The 25442-nt window shown below is 29.2% G+C and overlaps 1 protein-coding gene across 1 annotated transcript; it reads left to right on the top strand.

Annotated features, from left to right (window-relative positions):
- Positions 1-1680: 1680 nt before the first annotated feature.
- Positions 1681-23239, top strand: LOC107437911 (serine protease 27; the record flags this gene model as incomplete). The annotated part of the gene is given in 6 exon segments (XM_043038721.2): positions 1681-2247; positions 10717-10854; positions 12378-12475; positions 18851-18939; positions 20717-20743; positions 22959-23239. Coding segments are annotated over 6 exon segments (829 nt in total), but the record flags the coding sequence as incomplete, so codon positions are not given.
- Between the last annotated feature and the right edge of the window lie 2203 nt (positions 23240-25442).

Genomic DNA, 25442 nt, shown 5'->3' with positions numbered 1-25442 from the left:
CCTCAAATATCAAGTCATTTTACATTAAAATAACTACCAAATCGCTTACGATGAATTTTAACTTTTGTAATCTAGCAGTGTTTTTAAAAACGTGTAACACCCAATCATAATTTTTTTTTTAAATTACTTTCAAGGAGAATTTAATTTATAATCTAGATATATTCTTCATTTTATATAAATATATAGGTTTCTAACTAATGCTTTAGAAACATTTGTGTAAATGGACTAAATTAGGATGAAGAAAAATGAAAATGAGAGGTAAATATTGTATTAGCTACAACAGACAAACCCAGAATATATATGAGAAAATGTTTTCATATTCCAAAAAATAAATTGAAATGATCTTTTGCACAGTTTACAATCAACTGCTTTTTGAAGAATTCGTTACTATATAAAAATAAGGTCTTAAGAATTCTTGCTACATTTACAGTGATACCAACTTGCTCCAGACAGCGAATAAATATTCTAGAGTGGTAATCTTTTAATGTACGATTCTTGGTTAAGTAAATTCGATTTATAAAGATTTTACTCCCCCACTACTTCTAAATAATTCGAATGTTTACGTTATTCGCCACTTAATTACAGTAAAGTCGTGTTAACCTTTTTAAAAAGTTGTCAAATTAACAGAAAATCTGCAACGTTTAGTTTGTAGTTCTCTACCGTTTTGTAAAATATTTTATGAAATCCGGAGCAGTTGGCATCTTTGCATTTAATTTCAAAATTTTATATTTAAAATTGAGAAAAAGAGTCCGAAATGAATCCGTGTAAAAAAACGTGTTGTTCATTTTCGTTAAAAAAAGAAGAAAAAAAAGGGGAGGGGGCATTTCGTTTTAAACTATTATTTATTTAATGTGAACGGATTATTATAATTATTAAAGTAAAACACAGACAATTTTTTTGTCTGAAATTGTTAAACATCTCTGTATTGGAAAACGTGCAAACCTAAAACGTTAATTTCAATATATTTCTTATTCAAAATATATTTTTAGTTTATCTTTTAAAATATTTTAAGAGGTGTTTTTTTTTTCTTCTTTTTTTTGTATTATTCAACGACAAATTTTAAAATTGAAAACAAGAAAACGATTTCAAAAAACCATTATTTCAAGAATCGTTTTCCTAAAAGATGTGTTCTTGTTGTCTCCTTAAATTCCTTTTAAATAATAATAAATCATATCAAGACACTTTTTTTTTATTAAAAACTATCATAAAGTCGGAGAAAATTTAATTTACTATAAAGAACAGACCGTGCTAAATATAAAATAAAAATATAAATGTAGAATTTTGCTACGAATTTAAGTTTTCTAAAACAAGAACCTTAGTACTGTGTTTCCAAGCACGCGCTCCTATATACACACGTGGAAGTTTCTAAAACTTCCACGTGTATATAAAACGCATTGTATTTAAAAGTAACTTCGACCAATGTTTGCCAATGTTTAAAGAAAAACTAATTTTTTTACAATGACTGCATTATTAAAATGAAAAAGAATAAAAAAAATTTTAAAAATTCTGTTTAAAACCAGTTTTATTAATATCCCACCCAACAATCAATGGAAACTTTTTTTTCTTCCAATTCTATGATCGAAACTTCCACGATTTCCAATCTTAAAATTAATCTCATTTTATCTGCTACAGTAAGACTTTGTTTATCAACGTAGGAGTGGGGGGGTGGAACTTCTTATCACCTGACCGTTCTCCGCGTTGGACAGGGGGACAAGGTCCGAGCATCCCTCCCTCCCTAAACTCTCACCTTTTTCTGACACCCCCACAAAATGCTTTTCTTTTCTTTTCAGAGAAGAGCAACCCTGATCGGGGTCAGTAGGTCGTAACAATGGCGGCTCACACCTGGCGAACGATCCTACCTGACCAATAACCCAGTTCGACCCCTGCTTTCCAGCAAGTCCATTCGCTGTCGCTTTTTCTAACGGTGTGTGTGAGAGTGTTTTTTCAAGGGGACTTTCCAGTTGCATTGGAACGCTCGGATTATGCCGTGAGGCCTCTTCAATCAGAACTTCTAGTTCAGCGATTTCAATCGGATATACTTCGCGCGAGACATGGCCAGGTATTGGTGCCTCTCATTGCTGATGTTCGGGCTAGGGTGCACGTGGGCCGCGCATCCGCCTACAACCACCTCCGCAATCTATGATGTAACAACCAGCAAGTTCAAGGAAAACTTTGTTGCTGATGATAATAACGTAACTGTCGTCGACGATCAGCTGATGCTCGGCAATGAAACCACTCAAACAACAGGTAAGATTTTGAATCGTAACAATATAAAAATAAGATAATTGATGAGTACAATTTTAAGTAAAAATGCACGTAGATGAACGTCTTTAAATTAAGAACAGATAAACAGTGCCTTGCCGAAATTAGTTTTATTATTGACTTTTATGATTCCGTGTTTAATTCGAGTATTTTCATTTAGGTTTTATCTAAAAGCAGTTTTTTTTTGTCTTTGTTTTTTTCTAATTATTCACCAAATTATATTCAGTTTGAATATGGTCAGTGCGATTTCAGAGAGATTTGTAACAGTATTAAATCATCTATCGTGAAACTAAGCTTTGAAAATTTCTTTGAATTTTAAATGTACATTTCATCAGTTGAAATTGTTTTTATAAATGTTTCTGCTGCTCTATTTAGAAAAGAAGAAAAAATTTTTTGATTGAATGTGTGTACTTAAAAGTAATGTGGGCAACTGATTTTCTTCTTTTTACCACGATGTTGTTTATTTCCCTTGCTCCACTTATTGGATGTTTTTATTGCGAGCGTTTAATTATGACTCACAAGTTTTTTTTTTATTAAATTTTTAACTAATATTGAAGAAAAAAATTTCTTAAAGGTATTCAAAACAGAGTCTATTTATTTAGTTCTTATTTTAATTAATATTTTGGTCATGGACTGCCCTTTGTTGTCTTATGCTTTTTCTGTTTTAATCGATAATTGTGTTAAGACATGTCTAATTATTTACATTTGATTGATTAGATATCGATTCTCTGACTTCTACAACTTAGTTGCTTAGTTACTTGTTGTGTTTGCTTGTTTTTTAACTATTTTATTTATCAAGCGGTGTATTATTTTGTCTAGCTTTTCATATATTTTGTCTGTAAAATATGCACTTGATCAGAACTAAGCAGTATTCATTTGATTTGAGAGATAAAGAAAAAAGTTTATGTTCAAAATCTGACTTTTTTTTTTAAATAATTTAATGAGTAAGACTTTGACTGACAATACTTAACGTGTCAACAACAATACTGAAAACTAAAATACTTAAAATTCTTAAGATTCTTAAGATACTTAAAATTCTTGGTAATATTGCTAAATAGTTATTACAAACTAACCACTCTATGGACAAAATCGTAGTTATTTTTATTCTAGTTCAACAACCTTACTAATCGTAAAGCCAAACAGACATTTTGTCAGATATCAAATGATCAATATTAATTATTTTTAAATTACTCCTAGAATAACTCTTTCTTTTGTTTAATATATTAAATAAGTTTTAAAAACCATAGTATCAATACAAATAGGAATAACAAAACTAAATGGATATAGTTAAGTTTTCATTTATTAATTGTGAAATAGCAATTTTGATTTAAGTGCATCACCTTAAAGTTTTTTTTTCTTCTCGCATTTTTGAAAACTAAAGTTGAGTAAATTTTTTTCATTCAAAAACATTTATTGACCTTGATGAAGACTAAGTTCCTTTGTTTATTTACTCTTTTTTTTTTTTTTACCTCAAAGATCAGTTTTAGATTTGCATATTTCAGAAATTTCTCCAATTATATCGGAGAAAGAAAATTCTAGTCATTATATTTTTACTCTATTCATTTGTTGTTTGCTTTAATATTTAAATAAATATTACAGCTGATTAATGAAGTGAGCCGAGCTCAATATAATTAATTGAACTTTATACAGTATTGCTGGATTGTGTAAACTTATATAGATTTAAGCCAGAAATTTCTTGGTTTTTGTCTATTTTAGCAAATTTCTAAAAATTGAAAAGAAAACCTGTCAAGATAGTTTTCATTACTCAATTCATTCTTTGTTTGAATATTTAAACTAATCAATTTGAAGTTGTTGTTGTTTTTTTTCAGTATTTCAGGGTTTTACCAGTTTTTACAGTCTAAATCAAAAATTCTCTTAATTTTTGTTTTGTATATTTCAGAACTTTTCCTAAAATTGAAAAATAAAAATCGCTCAGATGATCTTTTTTTTTTTTTTTTTACTCGATTCCTTCATTGTTTGCTTTAATATTTAAATAAGTGTTGCTGCGAAATAATGAAGTAAACCGAAATTAAAATTATCAGTTATATTTTTTCCTCTTTTCTACAGTTTCTTTTTTCTATTTTTAAATTAATTATGGAATATGTAATAATTAAAGTTCGCCTTAGGAATAAAAAAGGGCAGGGTGCTTCTCACAGAAATGGTCGCTTTGAGTTTCAAAAGGGCACTCAACATCGAAAAAATTTATCAAAATGTGTTATATCCTGTAATAACTAAATTTTATTTTAAACAATTTTTAAGTTACCGCCTTATACTATTTAATGTGTATTCTTCAGAAAGTAATTTTCACTCATTATCTAAATGAAAGAAAAATTTGTAGTTTATAAATAATAATTAAAGGTATACTATAAGAAAACATTTTTGCGCTTACATTTTTTTTTTTTTCAAAAAAAAGTAAACCAAAAAAATTATTTTTTTTGATAAACAGTTTAAAAGATTTTTTTCTATAATTTATTCTAAAATTATTTAAAAAAAAGAACATTTGAAGGGGAATTTTTTAAAAAATTTAAAATTACTTTAAAAATTTATTTATGTACCCCCAAAGAAACGAGAGTGATCGGAATTGAACCTGTGAACACAGAAAATTTCTGTGTGCAATTATTATTTAAACAGTTTTTAATTTTTCTTAAAAATCTAATATGAATAAAAAGTCAGTGTTTTTAAGGGTTGGTGGTTTACTTTTACAACAAAAAAAAAAGGAAGGAGGGAGCATTTGTACGGATCAAAGGCTGGCAGTGATGGCCACCCTTCTAAAAACGCTAAGAGAGAACACTAGCTATAATCTGTTATTGAATTTTATAAATTCGAAAATGAATGTAAAATAATGAAACTAGTCCATATTCAAACTCATTTAATGGAAATCATAAATAGGAAATATTCCAGTCATTTTAAATATATTGTTATTAGTGGAATTTTCTTTTCTTTTTTTTTTCTTTTTTTGTATTTTATTGACTGTAAAAATCCTGAAACTTTATACGTTAAAACTTTTAGAAATAGTTCGAAGAAATTTTATATTTAGTAAATTATATTTCCTTTGCATGTTGTCAGCTATGTATATAGTTCTTGTGCTATTAAATTTGATTTAAAATTACTTTAGTATACTCTAAACGTACTAATCGCAGGGCTGTTAGTGATTATTGATATTTTTAAGTGCTGCGTAGGATAAGGATAACCGTGCCAATCCGATTTTCATTTCAATACATCAAGGAAAATACTTCTTTGAAGAGTGTAAAGGATGGCTGGTATGCTAATAGTATACAAGGTGTTACGTAAAGACCACCAGTAAAGTGTGTTTTTTGAGTCCTTAACAAAAGTGAAAACAGGAAGATAGACACGAAAATTAATTTTCAATTAAGGATACCCTTTTCTATTTTTCATGTAGTCTATTGTACGAAAAATGCAGAATTTGTAAAAATTTTTTTATTATTTGGTTAAATGGTTAATTAACAGAATAACTTCAATATTTAAAAACAATCAATAAGGTAAATTATGTTACTGATTTTAATGCAACTGTAAATATTGATAATTTTTGCTTTGTTGAAGTTTTTAGGTAGGCTAACGTGCGTTAAAGTATTTGTCCTTTCCTACTCTCAAACACTTATTTAATATTTTAGACAAGCTAATAGTTTTTTTTAACTTTCATAAAGTTGACATCTTCGAATTATTTCATGTGGTCCATTGTTCTGAAAATGTGCAATATGTAAGCCTATTTTGTTATGATTATTTCATTGAATGGTTAATTTATAAGTTAGCAGAATTACTTAAATATTTAAAAACAATAATTTAAATTATATCAATTATTTCAGCGTAACAGTAAATACTGATGATATTTTTTATATTGTTAAAGATTTTTGACATAGCAACATGTACTAATTAACATAGCATTTGTGCCCCTTGGTAGCTCTCAAGCGCTTGTTTAATGCTTTTTTTTTTAATTAGCTTATTGTTTTTGAACTTTATCGTATTGACATCGTAGACTTCACGTTTGAATTTGAAATAATTTTCAAAATGAGTTTCGATTTTTTTTCCCGCATTGAAAAATTCCTGCGAAGTCTATAGAGAAAAGATTTTTTTTCTATATAACTAGAGGGCTCCGCCCCCTGCTCGCTAACGCTCGCCAACCCCCGGAGAATTTGCTTGGTTTGCTTCGCAAAACCAAGAATGCTTTGATTTCATATATTTCAATATTAAACTGAATATTAACTGTTATCATCGAAAAGAATTAATTTTCTTAAATGCAGAATAAGCAGTGTGTCAATATCAATGTCACTTTTTTTCGTTGACTACAGTTCCTTCTTTGTCCTATTTGTTCTCTAAATGCCTTTGTTAGTTTAACTTTTTTTTTGTTAGTTGAATCATCATTAGGTTGTATAAGCAAAAGAGCATTATTTTCTTCTATACTATGAAGTTTACGTTTTTCCCGCTTTCGATTAGCTTTCGCATTGAGTTGCGACTTTTTAGTAATGTTAGGTCTTTTCTTTTTAGGCATTACTTGTAAATAAACAAATCGAATTAAGATTTAAAACCAGATTAAACTTACGAATTAACGTTTTAGAAAACAAATAATCAGATTAATCAATATATCAATACGAAATAAGTTGAGATGTTGTAAAACTGAAGAATGAAATTCTAACTATTTTGTGATTGGTTGCATCTCTGAAAAAGAAAATTCAGACTTGTAAATCGCTTTTTTAAGCTTGCCGTTTTCAGACATGTGATTGGCTGTTGTGAACGGCGGTTATTCTTCATTATTAACTGCAAAATCGTGCTTTAAAACTAAAATAAATAAAAATTTAAAATTATGTAAAAGATTTGAATGCCCTAAATGTCTTCCCTGAAAGATTCTGAATGAATTGATTCCTTAATCTTAGATTTTCATCACGTAGCTAAAAAGTTTTTCAGGGGACAAAATTAACTGCAAAAACTTTTTTTTAGAATAGAGAGATAAGTAAAGATACCTTTCTTGTCGTACACAACACATTTGCGTGCAGGTGTTTTACCTCCCAGGAGTTTCTATGAGCAGGAAATGAACCACCTTACTGATAAATGAACACGTGTTTCATATTTCTTCAGTCTGTGGTACTCATTGTATCTTTTTGAATAGCTATGTTGTACATACAAATCACTAGGTTTGTGAATGGAGCATTGTAAGTTGTGTTCGCCATAAATGAAGGTGAGGATTTCCTTTTCTTAACTATATGGTCTGTATGACAGGATACCTGTCGTATGTTGATTATACAGAGAAATGATTGATTGATAAGATAACACCTCACAAGTTGAAGTAAAATTGTTTCGTCAGTTGAATCACGTATGTAATTACTTTATGAAATTTATAGGATTACCTTCTTTGAAACAATCTGTTTGTTTGAATAAAGCTAATCAACTTGAAAAGAGCATAAGTTCCAAATGAAGACATAATTTGGTTTCGGCTCTGTAACGTAAAACCGTCAAGTCCCAAACCTCAAAAACCTATAGTCAATCGTACAGTGTCCCAAACCTCAGAAGTATATACACATACTTATTGATGGGCAATCAAGTGACTTTTCATTGCCACTGTAAAAATTGGCAGGTATTCTATTAGTATACATATTTGCACTTCATATTTTTTCCTTTTTATTTCTTTTTTTTTTCACTGCTAAAATTAAGCGTAGGACACTTTTACACGCTTCAAATATCACTTTTTCCTAATTTTCCTTCCATTAAATATACACTCATGGACAAAAAAATAAGCGCACCAAAAAGGAGTCGTCAAAGTGAAACGAAATTTTACATACGTAATAACTACTTTGATATAAGTAAATGATTAGAAAATCAATGAAAAACGATAATCTTTGATTTTCTAATCATTTACTTACATCAAAGTAGTCATTACGCACGTAAAATTTCGTTTCATTTTTACGACTCCTTCTTGGTGAGCTAATTTTTTTGTCCATGAGTGCAACAAAAAAATAATAATCCCGTTGATTATCAAACTTAATTTTAATAGTTTTCAAAAAAATTTTTAAATTGAAATGGGCAGAGCCTGTTTTTGTATTTGACTATACGTTAAATAATATTAATTGATATTGAAATAGATTAGTAGTAAATTGGCCAGGGCGGTAATTTCAACCGGTAAAAACTGATTTTGACCAGGACATAAATAGAAGTGTTTCCAATCGTATGAAAGTGGTGAAAATTTGTCGGAAAGTAGGAACCGTTAAGAATAGTCTTAATTTTTCTAATTAATTTTTTCGATTAAAAGTATCTTAATAGGCAGTAAAAGAAAATTATGCATTGACAGGATTATTAATAAACTAAGCATATGCAGTATAGAGGGTATGAAATTTCATTTCTTAAATAGAAAGTACTAGCCATACAAACTTTTGCTCCCCATTAACTCACAACTCTTAGGAAAAATATGGTGAATTGATTTCAAACGCAACATTTTATAAGACAAAACTTGCTCGCCAACCTTAAAAATTCGATTGCCAATAAGAATCTTAAATATAGGCTATGCTATTGTAAAATAAAAGTCAATTTCTGTTGAATTCATTTGAAGAATTCACATTACATCTTATGAACTGATTTGCCAGATGACAAGATCAGTTGCTGATGATGACATTTCAGTACGAAAAAATAAGCTACAAAAAGATTAAAAAATTTAATATAAAAAATAATCAAAAAAACGTAAGATTTCAATAGTTTTATTTCTCGTCAGCTTATATTATTAAAGTTTATGTCACACATATAAATGAATCTTTACTTTGAAAATAATTTCAAAAAATTGCTTTTCGTACTAAGTAAATTTCGTTCTGAAAAGCAAAAAAAAAGAAGAAACATGAATGCTGTACTATATACATACATATATATACACACACTTCAAGCACCTTATGTTAAAGAAATATAAATTTGATTTAAATAAAAACTCTAATTTAAATTTAAGAAAGTTTTTTTTTTTTTTTTTGAAAAGAAAATATAAAATAAATGACACTTTACCTTCAAAATAAATGTTATTTAAACTGCAACTGCCTAAAGCTGATTTAATTCCACCAACATGTTTGTTTAAATAAGTTTTAAATTACTCTCTTGGAATTTCATTTTCTTTCAGCTCTAAGTGACGTTATTTTTGAATTCTAGTAGACATGGCATTTTATTTTTGATTCTATAGGTCAGTTAGGGAAATTAGCTTCCAAAGTTAATATATCTGTGTGGAGGTCAATGTGCTAGTTAAGTTTGCGTTTAACCTTTATCTACTTTGAGTAATTTCATTTGTTGACAGTTTATTTTTGCTATTGCACTTGGAAAACGCAATCTCACAATTCACAAAAACTATGGGCAAAGAGAATAAATCTAGACTGCTTCACATGGTCCCAAAGATTTGTACAGATAGATAGGAAATTGATCTATAATTATTTCCTTTTAAATCAGATTACAGCATGCTTTGATAGATAGAATTTGATCGGTAGCTTTGAATTTTTCGAAGTGAAATAGTTTAAAAATATGGTCGCATAAATATATTATTTCAAATTTCTTGAGATTTTATTTTATAAATATGTTTGACAAGATAGAATCAATTATTGTGAATTTTTTGAAAGATTATAATTTGTTTTAAGTTATAGTCTTATTAGATTATAATTTAATTTAATTAAAGATTATTGTTTGAATCGATAGAAATTTATCAGAAGTCGTGATTTTTTTCAAAGTGAAATATTTTACAGATAGGGTCAGGTAGATAGAAATTAATATTCACATTAGTTGCAAATAGTAAACTTAAAAGTATTTAGTCCTGTTTGTAAGTCCTGTTTTCAAATATTTGTAAAGTACGATATTTCTGGTTTAAACATAATATGGATTCCTGTTCTGTTTGATGGAAAATTTTTTCGTATTTGCCTCTTATAAGCGATATTTCTTCAAAAAGTTAGATGGTTTTTTTTTTTTTATTATTTGAGTAAAAATTTTAAATGAAATTAAATAAACTGGTAAAAATAGTTTTTTTTTACAAAAAAAAGAATAAGAAAGAACGAAATTGAACTGTTTTGTAATGCAAATATGCCAATTTTGGAATGTCCGCCTGAGTTCGGTCAAGAGTAAAATCAGTACTTCAATTCCATGAAGCCCAAACTCAGTTCACCCAATATGTAATTTACCATTTTCTCAATAGATGGCTCAATACTTGTTTTTAAATTTTCCGGCCACTTTTCGGAAATTCACAGGAATCTGAGAGACATGGAAATCGTATGACAAATATTATTCTATAAGTTTATTATATTTATCTTGAAAATTATGTCAACTTGGTTTATTTTACTATGATTTGAACAAAAATTACTGTAATACATATATGTGAAAATATTGAACATAATAATTATTTCGAACATAACAACATTTTGATTATGACAAGAATTAAGGAGAATTTCTCTTTTTTTTTACCTTTTTTTTTTTTTTTTTTTTTTTTTACAGAAAGCACACGCAGTCCTAAGAGTGAGGAGGAGGAGGAGGAGCGGACAGAGCCTCCAATTCTTGATTCGGATGATTCACTTCTTGCCGCCTTTATGGAAATGCAATTGAAATTGGAAAAAAGAGAAACTACTCCTGCCAGTAAGTAATGCACAATTTCATTTTTTCAATCTGAGTCCTAGAAATACAATACAGACCCTTTGTATTTAAAAATAAAGTTTTAAGTTTGAAGTGAAAAACTATGCTAACTCCTCGAGCGGTTTGAAAACATTTCGTGGTCCTCCATTCTTTAAATTTTTTAAATAATTTTATAATTAAATTTTTAAATTTTATTTTGTTATAAAAACTATGAGAAATTTTATGGCATTAACTGTCAGAAAAACGATCAATACAACTAAATAGATTCATGGTAGATTGAACACAAATCCAAAGAGTTAAAAAGTAATAAGATTTTAGTGTGGAATAATTTCGTATTAAAAAAAATAGTAAATGAAAAGAAAATGTGGTTTTCGTTGCAATGGTTTTCCCGATTCCATTCTATTTCAGTAATGGTAGATTTGGCTCTGATATCCTTATTCTTTAGTCGCAAACTGCAATTTGTTACAACAATTCAAAGTGGTTTGATATTCATTTAAATTAGTAATTATATAATTGAGAAAAAGAACACAGTTTTTTCGCTTTTAGAGATCTTTTTTAAAGAAATATTTTAATAATTTGTTTTCGCTGAAATGATATATATTTGTATAAACAAATATATATTTCGCCGATATATATTTGTATCTAATTTTGTGTCACACGAAAAATGCATTATTAGTAATTTAAAAATCATACATGCATGTGATTGAGATTGTGAATTTATGCAACCATTGGTCAGTATTAGAAATAAATTAGGTCCGTATACAGATCTTTCACAAAACTCTAAACCTCAAAATAGAAACTTTGAAATAAACCAAGATACTGAAATGATCCTTTCGAAAAATACTCCTTTTGAAAGATCTCGTACCCCCTCCCCTCTCCAGCCCATGGAATAGAACAGAAAAATAGTGTCATAAACAAGTTTTTGCACATGAATAGAAGTTGCTGTGTCTTGATAAATTTAAATAATACAACTAGTAATTCGATCATTGCTTAGCTGATAAAAATTGAATGATCGTTAATTATTCTTATTTATTACTTTCAATCACATCCTTTTTTTTTTTTCCCTTAATTTCATTTCTGAAGATGTAACAACGAATTTAAACTGTAGCTCGAAGTGAAAGAATCTGTCGTTATTTATTAATTTATGAGAAAGAACTGTAGTTTGAAGTGAAGGAATCTGTCTTTATTTTTTAATTTAAGAGAAAGAACTGTTGTTTGAAGTGAAGGAATCTGTCGTTATTTATTAATTTATGAGAAAGAACTGTTGTTTGAAGTGAAGGAATCTGTCGTTATTTATTAATTTATGAGAAAGAGAGAATCAAGCAGAATATCGTTACCTAACATCTCAATTTTCACAGAATTATTTTTCAGTGTTGATCTGCCCGGTACCAACAGCTATATTCAAACTAAACATTAATTGCAAATAAGTACACGAGAAAAAAATTATTGTAATTTCATGTTTAAAAATGATTTTGTATCTGGAACTAATTAAATTTTTTCTTTGTGAAACTTTTGCTTTTTTTTAGTTCCCAAGCGAACATGTGGAAGGAGATTCATGGGAATGAATAGAAGTGGTAGAATCGTTGGTGGTCGCAATACATTCGGAGGAGAGTTTCCTTGGGCGGTAAGAAAACCATAATTCATAATTATTTATAAAATACAAATATAACATAGAATAACTATTATTTCAGTTTAAGAACATCAGAATTTAACTTAAATTTAAAATTTCACTCTCTCTCCTGCAAAAGTACTAATGAAAATTGTCAATGCTATATTCTACAATCTGTAAATAATATCAAATATTTAGGACTATATATCGATTCTAATTTAAAATGGAAAACACATATTAACAATTTAGTTAAAAAATTGCGTTTCGTTTTAGTTAAATTTTATCACCTTAAGAATAAAATTCATTTTAATTTTGTGAAAGCACTCTATTACTCCTGGTTTTATTCTTTAATTAATTATGGTGCGATAATATATGGCGGTGAATATAAAACTAATTTACTTCCCTTAATCTCAGTTCAGAATAAATGCTTCAAGATTATTAATTCTCTAAATATAAATAATTCAAGTGTAACTACTACCAATATATATACAAGAATTAACCTATTACCATTTCGCCATAATGTATTTTTTCGTATTTTACTCTATTTACACAACAATAAATTAATATGCAAATTAAAAACTAATGTGTCTGAAAGGAGACCAACTGAAATGTATGAGATTCCCTTCTTTACAAAAGAAATTTCACGAAAACAGTTTTTTTACTTAGCACCTAAATTATATAATAAATTACCATTTCAGTTGCAAAACATCAAAATATATTCTTCTTTTAAGCGTGCTTTATTTCAATTTGTGATGAACATTGACGATTTAGATCTCTATTTTTCACTTTAAAGGAAGCATTTGATTTTTTATACCAGTCTTGTGCCAATCCAAATGAATTTATGTTACCTTTGTTATTTTTTTTTTATTTATTTATTTATTTTTTTATATATATAGTTTCATGCATTTTTTTTTTTTTTTTTATTATTACAGTGTTCAACAATATATGACGTCTTATGATGAGCAAAATAATTTATGATTGTAATACCCCCTTTTTTTTCTTTCTTTTTTTTAATTTCTATTTTAAATTTATAGTATTACTTTTCTTTGTCGCCTGGACAGGATTTTCCTCTTGACGACGAATATATATTCTTTGTATTTATGTGTTTTTGTTCTCAATAAAGTTATATTTGTTTGTTAAAAAAAAAAAAAAAATAAACCAAATAAGTAGAGTTGTAGCTGCAAAAAAAATTACGTCACTGAGATAAGAAGAAAATATTACAGATATAGCTCAAATTATTTAAGCAGCAAGGAAGAATTATGAATCAAACTAATCCTTGACGATCCTGGTCGATTGCCTGGTTAGCCGCAGTTTCCCTGGAGATTGAGCATTCGCTCCCCAAAGAGGTATTCAGGTTCAAATCCCAGCGATGGTTGGTTGATACAAATTCAGCACCTGGCTCGCACCGATCACAGTGTTGCTCTAAGATATCTTCATTGATAGATGGATCATGGGTTACAATCCTCTCGCTATCGGGCTGACTGTCAGAGGTTTTCAGGACTTTCTTTTCCATGTAGCACTAATGTGGGTTAGTTCTATCAACAACAAAAATTCACATAGGTTAATTTGTCTAATACTTAAATCAGGAGTTCCTCTGTCTTCCGTATTATTTACAAAATTGCAAGCCTAAGTAGTTGAACATTGGCAGTCGTATATTCAGAATAGTCAATTACAGCATCTTTTAATTTCTTTTCAATTTTCAATCCTAACTTACTGGAAATTCTCTCCTGAAACCGAATATCTAATTGTATTTTTCCTCAAATGTTTATTTAATTCTTAAACATTTAAATTGTCCAAAAAGGCCAGTGTGCAAAAAGCCAAATAGGCCTAAGTGAATGCAATCAAAATCGATCCCTGATTGGTAATGACGTCACGTGTACAATACAATATACAACAATTTACAAAATATTTCTATACAATATAATTTCAGACACAAAATGATTCAAAAAGTTAATTTTAATTTTAATGAAAATGGTTAACTGGTGAATATAGAGTGAAGTGATTACTTATTTCGTTTTTCCATTATATTGTCTGTTTATCAACTTGCTTGCAAGTCCCGTTCAATTTCGAATAAAATAACGAAATGGGAAAAGGTTTAGCTGGCTGAAAACAGATGGCAGCACTGAAATAAATGTCAAATCGTGGATAATAGAATTAAAATAAGAAAAAATGTTTTTTTTATTTATAAAATGTTACATCCTTTCTTAAAATTAAATTTCATTATTCATAAATATTGTATTAGCCATATTTAATAAAATTTTAAAGAAAAGAAGAATTAAAAACAATTGTTATTAGAATGTGAAGGATGGACATAACAAAATGGTTTTCCTGTCTTTTTAAATTTATTTTATACTTGATTAGAAATTTGGTTTTTGAAGTTTTCCTTTATATGTTACATACATTTAACTAAATATAATGAATTTTAATGAAATAATAAAATGAAAAACAATATCATACTGTTAATGAATGGTAGCATCATACTAAAATATTTAAAAAATCTCAACAAAAAAAAAAAAACTCCACGTTGTTTCTTATTATTATTGTTATCTTTATAGTAGTTATTTTGAGACTATTCCTTCAATGTAATGTTTGATTTAACTCGAGATTAATTTTAACACTTTTCAATAACCAAAATTTTTTTTAAAAAGATTATAGAAAATTTGTAATAATAAGTTATTTTTACAAAATATTGCAGTGAAAGCATTTAACAAAACTTTTAAAAAAATATATCATCATATTGATATACTAGTCATACTTTAAATCATACTTTAAATCACTAAACATACTTTCTCTTAAGTTTTTCTCTAATGTTTATTTATACAAATAAGTAAGAAAGGTAATTAATATATATTTTAATTCTTAATCTATCAAATATTATTTACTAAATATTATTATATAACTTATTTTAAATATTACATTATTTATTAATTTGGTTCAGATAAATTATTGCATATTTGTCAGCTTTTGCTTTCACTTTCACTTGCTGTATCCTAATCAGACTTTAAATCATGACATTTAATTTATAAAGAACAATTTTTCCAAATCAATTTTATTCATTTTAAAACAAAAATATTTATAATTATAATAAGTACTCTTTTTCATTCTAATAGTTTTCCAAGTATAATTAAATTTCCCTTCTCTAAAACATTAGGTATAGTAAAACTTAATATATATTTATTTATTTATTAAATTTTTATGTAATAAATAATATATGTAAATCTTTGCTTAGAGTTATTCAATAAGTTAAGACATTTAATTTTAAAAATAGAAAAACAAATAATAGTTCCCCTTTTCTGTTTTTTTTTTATAAGGGAAGAAGTGTAACAACCTATTGGACTTAACATGCAAAATTAATGAAACCAGGGTTGCCACTCCACAGGGAGAACAGGGAATAGGGGAGAGGGGGGCACATGTGAACAAATTTTTTTATTTCTTCACTTTTCGAAAAATATCATCAATTTTTCATAGTAAAAAAGTCCATATGTTTAAATAGTATTTTCTTTGTCTTGTGGAATTTTTTGAGATTTTTCAATAAAATATTTCTTTACTTTATAATATTTTAGAAAAATGACTTCAATTGTTCACATGTGCCCCTATTGGGGGCACATGTGAACAGGCCTGGGGCACATATGAACAAGATTAAAAACACAAAGCAATCATCATATTTCAAAGAAAAAAAATCTTTAATATAACAGATATAGATACGCATTATACTGAGGGGGTTGTAGCTTACTATGTGAATTTAAATTGTACAACAGTACTGTCAATAAGAAAATAATTTTTCAGCTGTACAATAATTTATCCGTAATTGGGTTTTTCGCAACTTCATGTTCCACGGGTGTTGTAATGGGCCTTTTTCTTTCTTCTCTAATACTCTTTCATGTTTTTTTTTTCATTTTTTCTATCTTTTCATTTGTAGCTTTAACAATTCTATTTTCTCAGGTGTATCAGTTAATATGCGTGATGCGCGATCAACCATTTAATAAAAAAAAAATTTTTTAAAGGAAAAATTAATAAATTAATTATGGAAAATTAAATAATGATAATTTTAAATGCATACATATTTTTTAAACTTATAATATCATGAGGATAATAATCTTAATACTATGTAGGGGCACTTGTGAACTGTTCACATCTGCCCCAGATGTTTTGTTCACAAGTGCCCCCATCATCCTTCTTAAACCTAACTTGAAAAATAAAGAACTTTTAATTGAGTAAAAAAAAAGAATAATTGTCATAAACTTACCTGAATGTTCATATAATGATCTGCAATAGTTAATTTTAGTTTATTAGTTGATTTATATTATGCTTTCACTTGGAGAAGCGAGCGATTATAATATATGCAACACCAGCTGATACAAAGAAATTGTCAGAATAGACCAACAAAATGTCTCATTGTTCTGAAAGTTTTTCAGAGAGGTAGGACTAGTACTGCCATCAATTGAAAATTTTTCGAGATTTTTTATTTCAAATCATATTGGTAAAACATACCATGTTCACATGTGCCCCCTGTTCACATGTGCCCCCCTCTCCCCTACCTGGAAAATACAGGGAATTTAAAAATTACCTAAAATAACAGGGAAAATGCAGGGAATTTTGATTTTTTCTTCACACACTGGGAAAATGTAAGGAATTTTGTTTCTTATTTTTGTCTTTTCAAAGATGATAACCATTCAAAGCGTAATTTATGGGATATTTAACCATGATATTTCAGCTATACTAAACTATTTCATTTACTCTAGCATTATATAAGTATATTCAGCTGTTTTTCCAGCAATTAAAACTAAAAAATATAGTTAGCCCAAATAGCTCACACAAGAGCACAGTAATTGCTGTTTCTTCTTAATATATTTTGTACAATATGTATAGGGAAAACACAGGGAATTTTCTTTCCAGATTTGAGTGGCAACCCTGGAAATATGCAACTAGCATTACCATATATTTTTTACCCCCCCTAAAAATCATATTAATATTAAGCTCTATATTTTTTTATTTAGTTACTTTTAATTATATAAAAATTCAAAAATTTACATTCAATTTAAATTAATACATCAAACATTATTGCTCAGATACGATCACATCACCACTAAATATGGATCCGAGAAGGATTACCAGGGTTGCCACTCCACAGGGAGAACAGGGAAAACCTGGAAAATGTAAGGGAATTTAAAAATCACCTAAAATAACACAGAAAATGCAGGGAATTTTGATTTTTTCTTTACGAATTGGGAAAATATAGGATTGTTTTATTTTTTTTATTTTGGTCTTAAAAAATGGTGACCACTCAAAGCGTAATCTGTGGGATATTTAACCATGATATTTCAGCTATGCTAAACTATTTCATTTACCATAGCATCATTTAAGTATGTTCAGCTGTTTTTTCAGCAATTAAAACTAATGAATATAGTTAAACCAATATAGCTCACTTAAGAGCACAGTAATTGTTGTTTCCTCTTAATATATTGCGTATATCATGTACAGGAAAAACAGAGAATTTTTTTCCAGATTTGAGTGGCAACCCTGATTACATATTATTCAAACGAAGCAAAAGTTTTGTAGGCAAATTTTCTAAATAATCAAAATCTCAAAATCTGAAAAATTTCAATTCTCAAAATCTGAAAAAAGCTTGCGTTTTAAATATATATTTCTGGCAAAACTTTTTTTAGAAGCAAGGTTTTAAACCACAAACATTAAGAATAATAAATCGAAATGCGAAGTTTAGGAAGATTTTAACCATAACCCCCTCTCAAATAAAAACTAAAATACAATGAATGATTCCAATAATTTACATGTCCAATTGAAGGAATTTTTCGGCTTAGTAAATAATAAACTATTGATAATGTAAGCAAAACTTAATTGTACCTTACATACATATAATTATGTAAAATCCAAAAGAAAAACATGATCATTGAATTTTTAATAAAATTCAGAAATATCCAGGTATCTCACAAATATTTATGAATTTCCCGGGTCCCAGGATATTTACCACAAATTATTTAAACCTGACGCAGACCGGCCTTGCATCAGAAAGGTCATGGGTTCGAATCCCTTCTCTGTGTGTTCTATGTCCTTTCTCCTTTGTGTGTGAATGTGACCCGCCCTATAAACGGGTTGTGGTTGTGTGAATGGCATGGCAGAAGTCGAATTCCTGCCCATAGATGGCGCCACTGAAAAACATTAACAATCGCACCCCCACTGCCTAAACATACGACAAAAAAAATTAAAACCAGACTATTTTACATCTGTATCATTGACTAATTAAAAATGAAATATATTTTACATCAGGGTACAATTACCAATTAAATTCTTAAATAGTGGTGTGAAAGCTTCAGTGATAATTTACTATTGATATAATATCAAACTGTACAGCATTTATCCTTTGTTTTTTAGGTCTCAGTTAGGCTGCTAACAGTTCATTATTGTGGAGGAACAATAATAAATAAACATTGGGTGTTGACTGCAGCTCATTGTGTTAAACGGTAAGTAAATTTTATTCAATTAATGCTTTAAATTTGCATAGTAAATTGTAACATTTTATAAATTCAAATTCATGCTGGTGATTTCCCATTCATACGATTTGATTTTGCTATAAACAGTCTTAAATTTAAGAGCGAAACACACACAAAAATGTTCTTATATATTAAGGATTTAATTAAATGTTTTTCTTAGGTTTAGATTTTTAGGTTAGCTTAGGAAAATTTTAGGTTAGGTTAGGAAAGTTTTATAGCTAATTTTAAAAATATCCTTGCATATCTGGTCATATTTACCTCTAAATTTGTTAATATAGAAACCTGACCTGTTTTAAATTTATTTTGTTGGCGGCTTACCGATAATTTCATTAAACACAATCAATAAACGCGGATATTAAATTTTTTCCAACTCATGAGATGAAACTAAATTAAACGAATTACTGTCACATGAATATCAGAAGTACTTGATAAGTTTTTATCACTCTTTGACCAACTAGGTTCCCATATTCGCAACAAGGCCTCCGTAAATCCACATTATTTTTCGATCACTTTTCGGCTATTTCAGAAAGCCGCTTGAACCGAAAAATCGTTTTAAATTAATCGGTTTCGAATTTAAGTAACCAATTTTTAACGCGCTTGATTCACGACGATTTCATCAGAAATCCATCCCGTTTGCTCATCGTTTTTTTTTTATTTAACTTTCTTTTTTCAAATTTCGATATTTTTATAAATATAAGGAAGATATTATAACTTTGAAATGAGTACAAAAGTATCATATGATATTTTTTAACTAACCATAATTGCATAATTATTAAATAATTACTTAATAATTGGTTGGGTTGGTTGGTTCTAATGCCACTTGCCACACGGGCAAGCCTGTTTGGTGAAGCCGAGCAAATTTAAGGCAGAGTGTGCGATTCTTGTTTTTCTGTGGCGCCATCTATGGCCAAGAATTCGACTTCTGCCACATCATACGTCACAACTGTTTATAAGGCGGACCCATCCATTCATTCACCCACAGATCGTAATTTTGGACCTGAATTAGAGAACGATCAATCTCCAATCCAGTATCCCCAGAGGTATTGATTTGTTATGGGAACATGGGGGACTTTGCGACTCGCCAGAATTTTAACGTGCATCAGTCACCAACTACACGGGGAGTCTTCGGCCGGCGGGGTTCGAACTCTCGGACATGGGCCCAGCGCCCTACCGACCAGGCTATCCCGGCCTTTAATAATAATTGTTGCCTCAATCAAAGCACACGTGACTTCAAAAGTCGTTTTCAGGTCAACAAATTAAATGTCGTCTTAAGTTAATCCAGCAGAAGACACTTAACTGTACAAATTAGAGTTTTCAAGTAGATTATTTTAAATGATCATTGCGCTTACTTTCCTGTAATAAGACATTCTGCTTTCAAACAAGAAGATTACCCGAGGTCTCTTCATCAATTCTCAAACTCCCATCAACAATATTGCTTCGAAAAGTTAAGCAACAATGCGAGTCATGATATATTTTCCATTACTATGACAACTGTTAGTTGTAGTACTATTTCATCAATCATTAAGCTAATTTTTCAATTCAACATTCTGATTTCAGAATAGAAGAATATATGTGAACAGAGCTCACACAAAGAACTGCTTTTATAAGTAGTTTTCTTTCCCAGAGCCCGAAACTTTCACTATCACTGTTTTGCTCGTATCCTATGCATATTACAAAATTTATTAAAAATCTAATGATTTGTTTAAAAACTAAACATATTAATTTGTTTTATTTTATAAACTTTTAGAAGAGATAATGGGAAAACAGTCAGATGGTAAGTTTTGTTTGAGTTTTTTCCCCTCCACAATCAGTTTTTTTTTCCTCCTTCATTACCTGACATCTAAAAACAATGTACAATGCATGCATTTTTCTTACAGTTTCTTTTCTTCATTCCTTTCGTAGCTCTTTGTATGAACATAATGTAATCATTATATTGATTTCAAACTAAATTCACTAAAAATACTTTTAATTAAAATATCAATTTATTGTTTTCGTTTTAATTTGATATTAACCTGTAATATACATTTTTCAGTAAATATTAAAAAATGATCTATTCAAATTAACGTACTATTGCTATGCAATAATATATAATAAAATATAAATATACAAGCTATAATTAATAAAAATAATTATTATTTTATGAATATAATAATGTATCACAGAAAAATATAAATGCCAACCTGCTTGATTTTCCAGACGATTCCAGGTTTCAATATCATTTTATAATCAATACTAAAATGCATTTTTTATTTGAGAAATGTAAAATTTTTTGGGACAAATTTAAAATTTGCAAAGGTTTTATTCGTGTTTTCCTTTCCCCCTCCAAGAAAAAAAAGATCCCTTTTTTCCTGTTTTTTTTTTCAATGAAAAGGACGTTGAATTATTTGATATGTTGGCAACTATGATAACATCGCTTGTCGGTGTACATACCGACTTGTTAAATGTGAAAAGATAAAAGAAACAAAGAAGTTATAAATTAAAAATATAAATTTTTATTTTAAAGAATGAATTAAATTTATATAATTAATTCATTAAATTATAATTGATTCATTGAATTCAAACAATGCAACTTTTCAAACGAGCCTAAATCAGGCAAATTAAAGCAATAGTCAGCAAGCAAATATTAGAACAAATTTTGTAATACTGTTCTATATAAATAATGAAAAAAATTTAAAAAAACATACCTGGTTGGCCTATTTGAGGAAAAAAGTAGTGCTTAAATCTTGAAAAATGTTTGCAAATTTTTGAAGATAGTATGTTAGACAAACGAAGAAAAAGAGGGAAAACTTCACCCATGCAAAAAAGAAAGATTTCTAGAGGAAATCCATTACATTATTCCTTAATTTCAACTTAAGTTATATTCTTTGATTCTCAGATAGTCGAATATTACTTATTTGCATTGTGTATGCCTTTAATTTTATCATCCAATTCTTAAAAATATTTATTACGACATGACGACAAGCTACGCTACAATGCTTGACTTATAACTAAACTTTCGGTGTCGGGGCATTCAAAACAAATCATTTACAATAATCTCTCGTCAATTTCTACCAACAAATTATCATTACAATTATTGCTACTCCCAAAATGGCGGATGACTCAATCAAAAATCAAATTATTAGTTTAGCAAGGATTTCATAATTGTTACACAAAGTCAATTTTCTATTATTATTTACTAACTCCAAAGTAAAAGTTTTTCTTAAAGTTAATTTTTTTTTAAAGAAATTCCTTGTATTTAAGTAATCAAGTCTTAAATCCTCTATAAGAAAAAATAAGGTATGTGTAATCATCTTGAACAAATAATTTTAGCTATCTTTAAAGAATATCTCTTCTGAAATCTACACTGAAAAAATTTATTACTGCAGTACCCTCCAAAAGTTAAGGCACAACGTGTTTTCTGAGTTTTAATTTGTAAAGTAATAAACATAGAAACAGTAAATTTGGAGAAAATGTGTTCTAAACAGTTTTTCCCTTATTAAACAGCTGACCCAATTTTGAGTTTTCGACTACCAGTGTTCAGCTCCATAGCTTTGTAATTTTAAACACAATCCAGAAAACAAGGGAACTCCTGAATCCAGTATTGGGAAAAATTTGCCTTCATGGAGGAATTTTTGATGAAATTTACCCGCATTAGCTTTACATAGAGAGGAAAACCACGCAAATATCCCCCGGTTAGCTTGACAGCAAGGGCACTCTCTCCCATGATCCGTCTACCACTGAGGTTATTTTACGTCAACAGTGTGGTCGGTGCGGGATTGGAATCGAACCCAGCTCAGGTTCACTTCATTGGAAAATGAGAGCCTCTCTGTGCCCTGAGCCACCACAACCCAGGCCTTTTTATTTAATTTTTTTTGATGGATTTAAAATTTTTTGCATAAATTCTTTAAATTCATTAAGAGTGTTCATCACTAAACCTCCTGTATTTAATTTTATCATGACTGGAGCGTATATCTTGCTGCATTCATTTAAATGATTGGGTTGTATTTTAGGTATGCTCCTCGCTATTTCCGTGTGCGTCCTGGTGACAACGACGTCTCAGTACGTGGTTTTCGATCTGATCTTGACATTCAAGTGGTTGATATACAGATCCATCCTGATTTTGGTAAACCCAGACGCTACAGCAATGACGTTGCGCTGCTCAAGCTGAAGAGACCTTTGGAATTTGATAACTTTGCTCAACCTATTTGCCTGCCAGATCCGGATCGGGATTATTCCAATCGAAATGCTATGGTGGTTGGATGGGGAGCAACAAAAGAAACTGACAGAGAGGGTAAGCTGTTTATTTCTGTTTGCAACTTTTAATAATTAGGAAATTAATATTGTCAGTAGAGGAACTGAACAGTATGATAAGCTTTATAAATAAGTATTTTGACAGGCAAAATCAGGGTGACAAGAAATAACTCAGATCAAGGAACAAATATTTTTATTCCATAATCGCGAACTCATTTTGGAAGATGTTATGCTTCCTCTGGTACAAAACTTCTGTATAGAAACCAGAAAAGGAATTCTAATAAGATCCTGTACTTCAGTACACAAAGTGGTAGGCATTCAATAATGATAATGACTTTCTTACTGTACAAAAATGGCCATCTTGCAAGTTGCTCTGCTTCTCAGTTTTTTTTCTTTTACAGTTACTTTTTTCCCCTGACATAAATTAGTGCTTTTTTGTTTTAATTCTAAAAAAAAAAGAAAAAAACCTTGAGCAAGGAGTTTGGCAAAATATGAGTAGACGATATTGGGAAATTTTTCTGTCAGAATTACAGTTCGACATTAAGTTTGTTTTAAAGTTTTAATATGAATTAAAGCTGTATGTTATGTGCCCAAATTATTTCTTGCCCTGTAAATCCTCTTGAACTACTCTTAACTTTTCCAAAAATAAACTTGTCCTCCTTTTTTAAATTGTTATTATTAAATTACTATTTTTAAACTTTCTACGTCTTCTTTTTTTTCTACAGTTCTTTTATACAGGCTCTTTTAGTTCTACAGTTCTTTTATTTCTAAATTTGGAATTCTGGAGGAATTACAAACACTAATGTAAATTTCATCATTCGCTTTTAACTATATTTTTCCACCTCATTCCATCAATTTTCAAAAACTGTTCAATTTTATTCTTATGAGGTTATAGACCTTATCCAAATGAATAGTGAATAGAATTGTAGACAATAGAATCTTTACAATCTACAAGGTAGAGTAAAAAAAAAATGAATTTCAACCACATAAATTCACATTTAGGAAGCATGTCATGACCTGTATAATACCTGCATGTCATGACCTGTATAATATAATGTTAAATGTGTTAAAATGTAAGTCAGTATTGGTGTAGGGCAGTGGTCGGCAAACTTATTAGACAAAGAGCCAAATATGAACATTACAACAATTTAAAAAAAAATTGGGAGCCAAATTTGCTTGCTTAGTAAACTTTCATTGCACTAAATAAAACTAAATTTCATACTTAATAAATATTTATTAATGCGAGCAATGCGCTTGCATCTCCTTGGAAAGTTTGAGTAAGTCAGGTTTGTATGTTCTTGTTTTTATTTTAGGCATGATTCCAAGTTCTCATCAATAAGACGACTTCTCAGTTCACTCTTGATAATGTTCATGCTTGAAAAAGATTGTTCGCATATATACCTATGTAGAATCAAAAAGGGAAAGAACAGCAAACGCGAGCTTTTTCACCTGATCGTAAGAGTCAGGAATACTATTCCAAGCGTTGAAAATGTCGTCCTTCTCCAGGTCAATCAAAGCAGACCACTTGTGTTGTGGACTAAGATCAAATTTTTTCTTCTCCAATATTTCCAATTCAACGCAAAGACGTTCGAATTTAGAGGGCCATATCTCCTTGTTTTTTAAATCCAGCAATTGTATTTCAGAGCTACCAATGTCAATTTCAAAAGGAGAAAATTTCAACTAGGTTATCGCAGCATTAAGAGGATTTTTGACAAATGCTAAAGTTACTCTGCTGTTTTTAAATTCCTGAAACCTGCTGAGAAATGCTTCCCTCATATTTAAAATTATTGTTTTAAAATGGTGTTTATCAATAGAGGAATTATTTTCTTGGCGATGCTGCAGCAGGCTTGGAAAGTGAAACAATGCGTCCCTTTCAAAATCAAGAACTTTTTTAATAAGACAGGACAACGGCAGACACGGTAGATAAGACAAAACTGTTCACAGTCTGTGATGCCAATATGTACCCCCACTACTTTAACTTTAGAAAAAATATGCGCGCATGCTTGTGGTACCTTTGAATCACACCGGAGTACACCGAAAACATACGAAAAATTTCTTGCATGTCATCGTTCATCATGTCATCGTTCATCATGTCTTGCATGTCATCGTTCTTGCATGTCTAAAACCTTGCATGTCATCGTTTAATTTTATTAGTTTTCGTAAACGTAAACACAAATCATGTACCAACTACCGGCTGAAATTTTTCGTATGTTTTGATGACATGCAAGGTTCGTCACAAACTT

This window comes from Parasteatoda tepidariorum, chromosome 2 (assembly GCF_043381705.1).
Source record: "Parasteatoda tepidariorum isolate YZ-2023 chromosome 2, CAS_Ptep_4.0, whole genome shotgun sequence".
In the NCBI taxonomy this organism is placed as follows: Eukaryota; Metazoa; Arthropoda; class Arachnida; order Araneae; family Theridiidae; genus Parasteatoda; species Parasteatoda tepidariorum.
The sequence above is the reverse complement of the archived record's forward strand: the minus strand, read 5'-3'. Positions and strand labels throughout refer to the sequence as shown.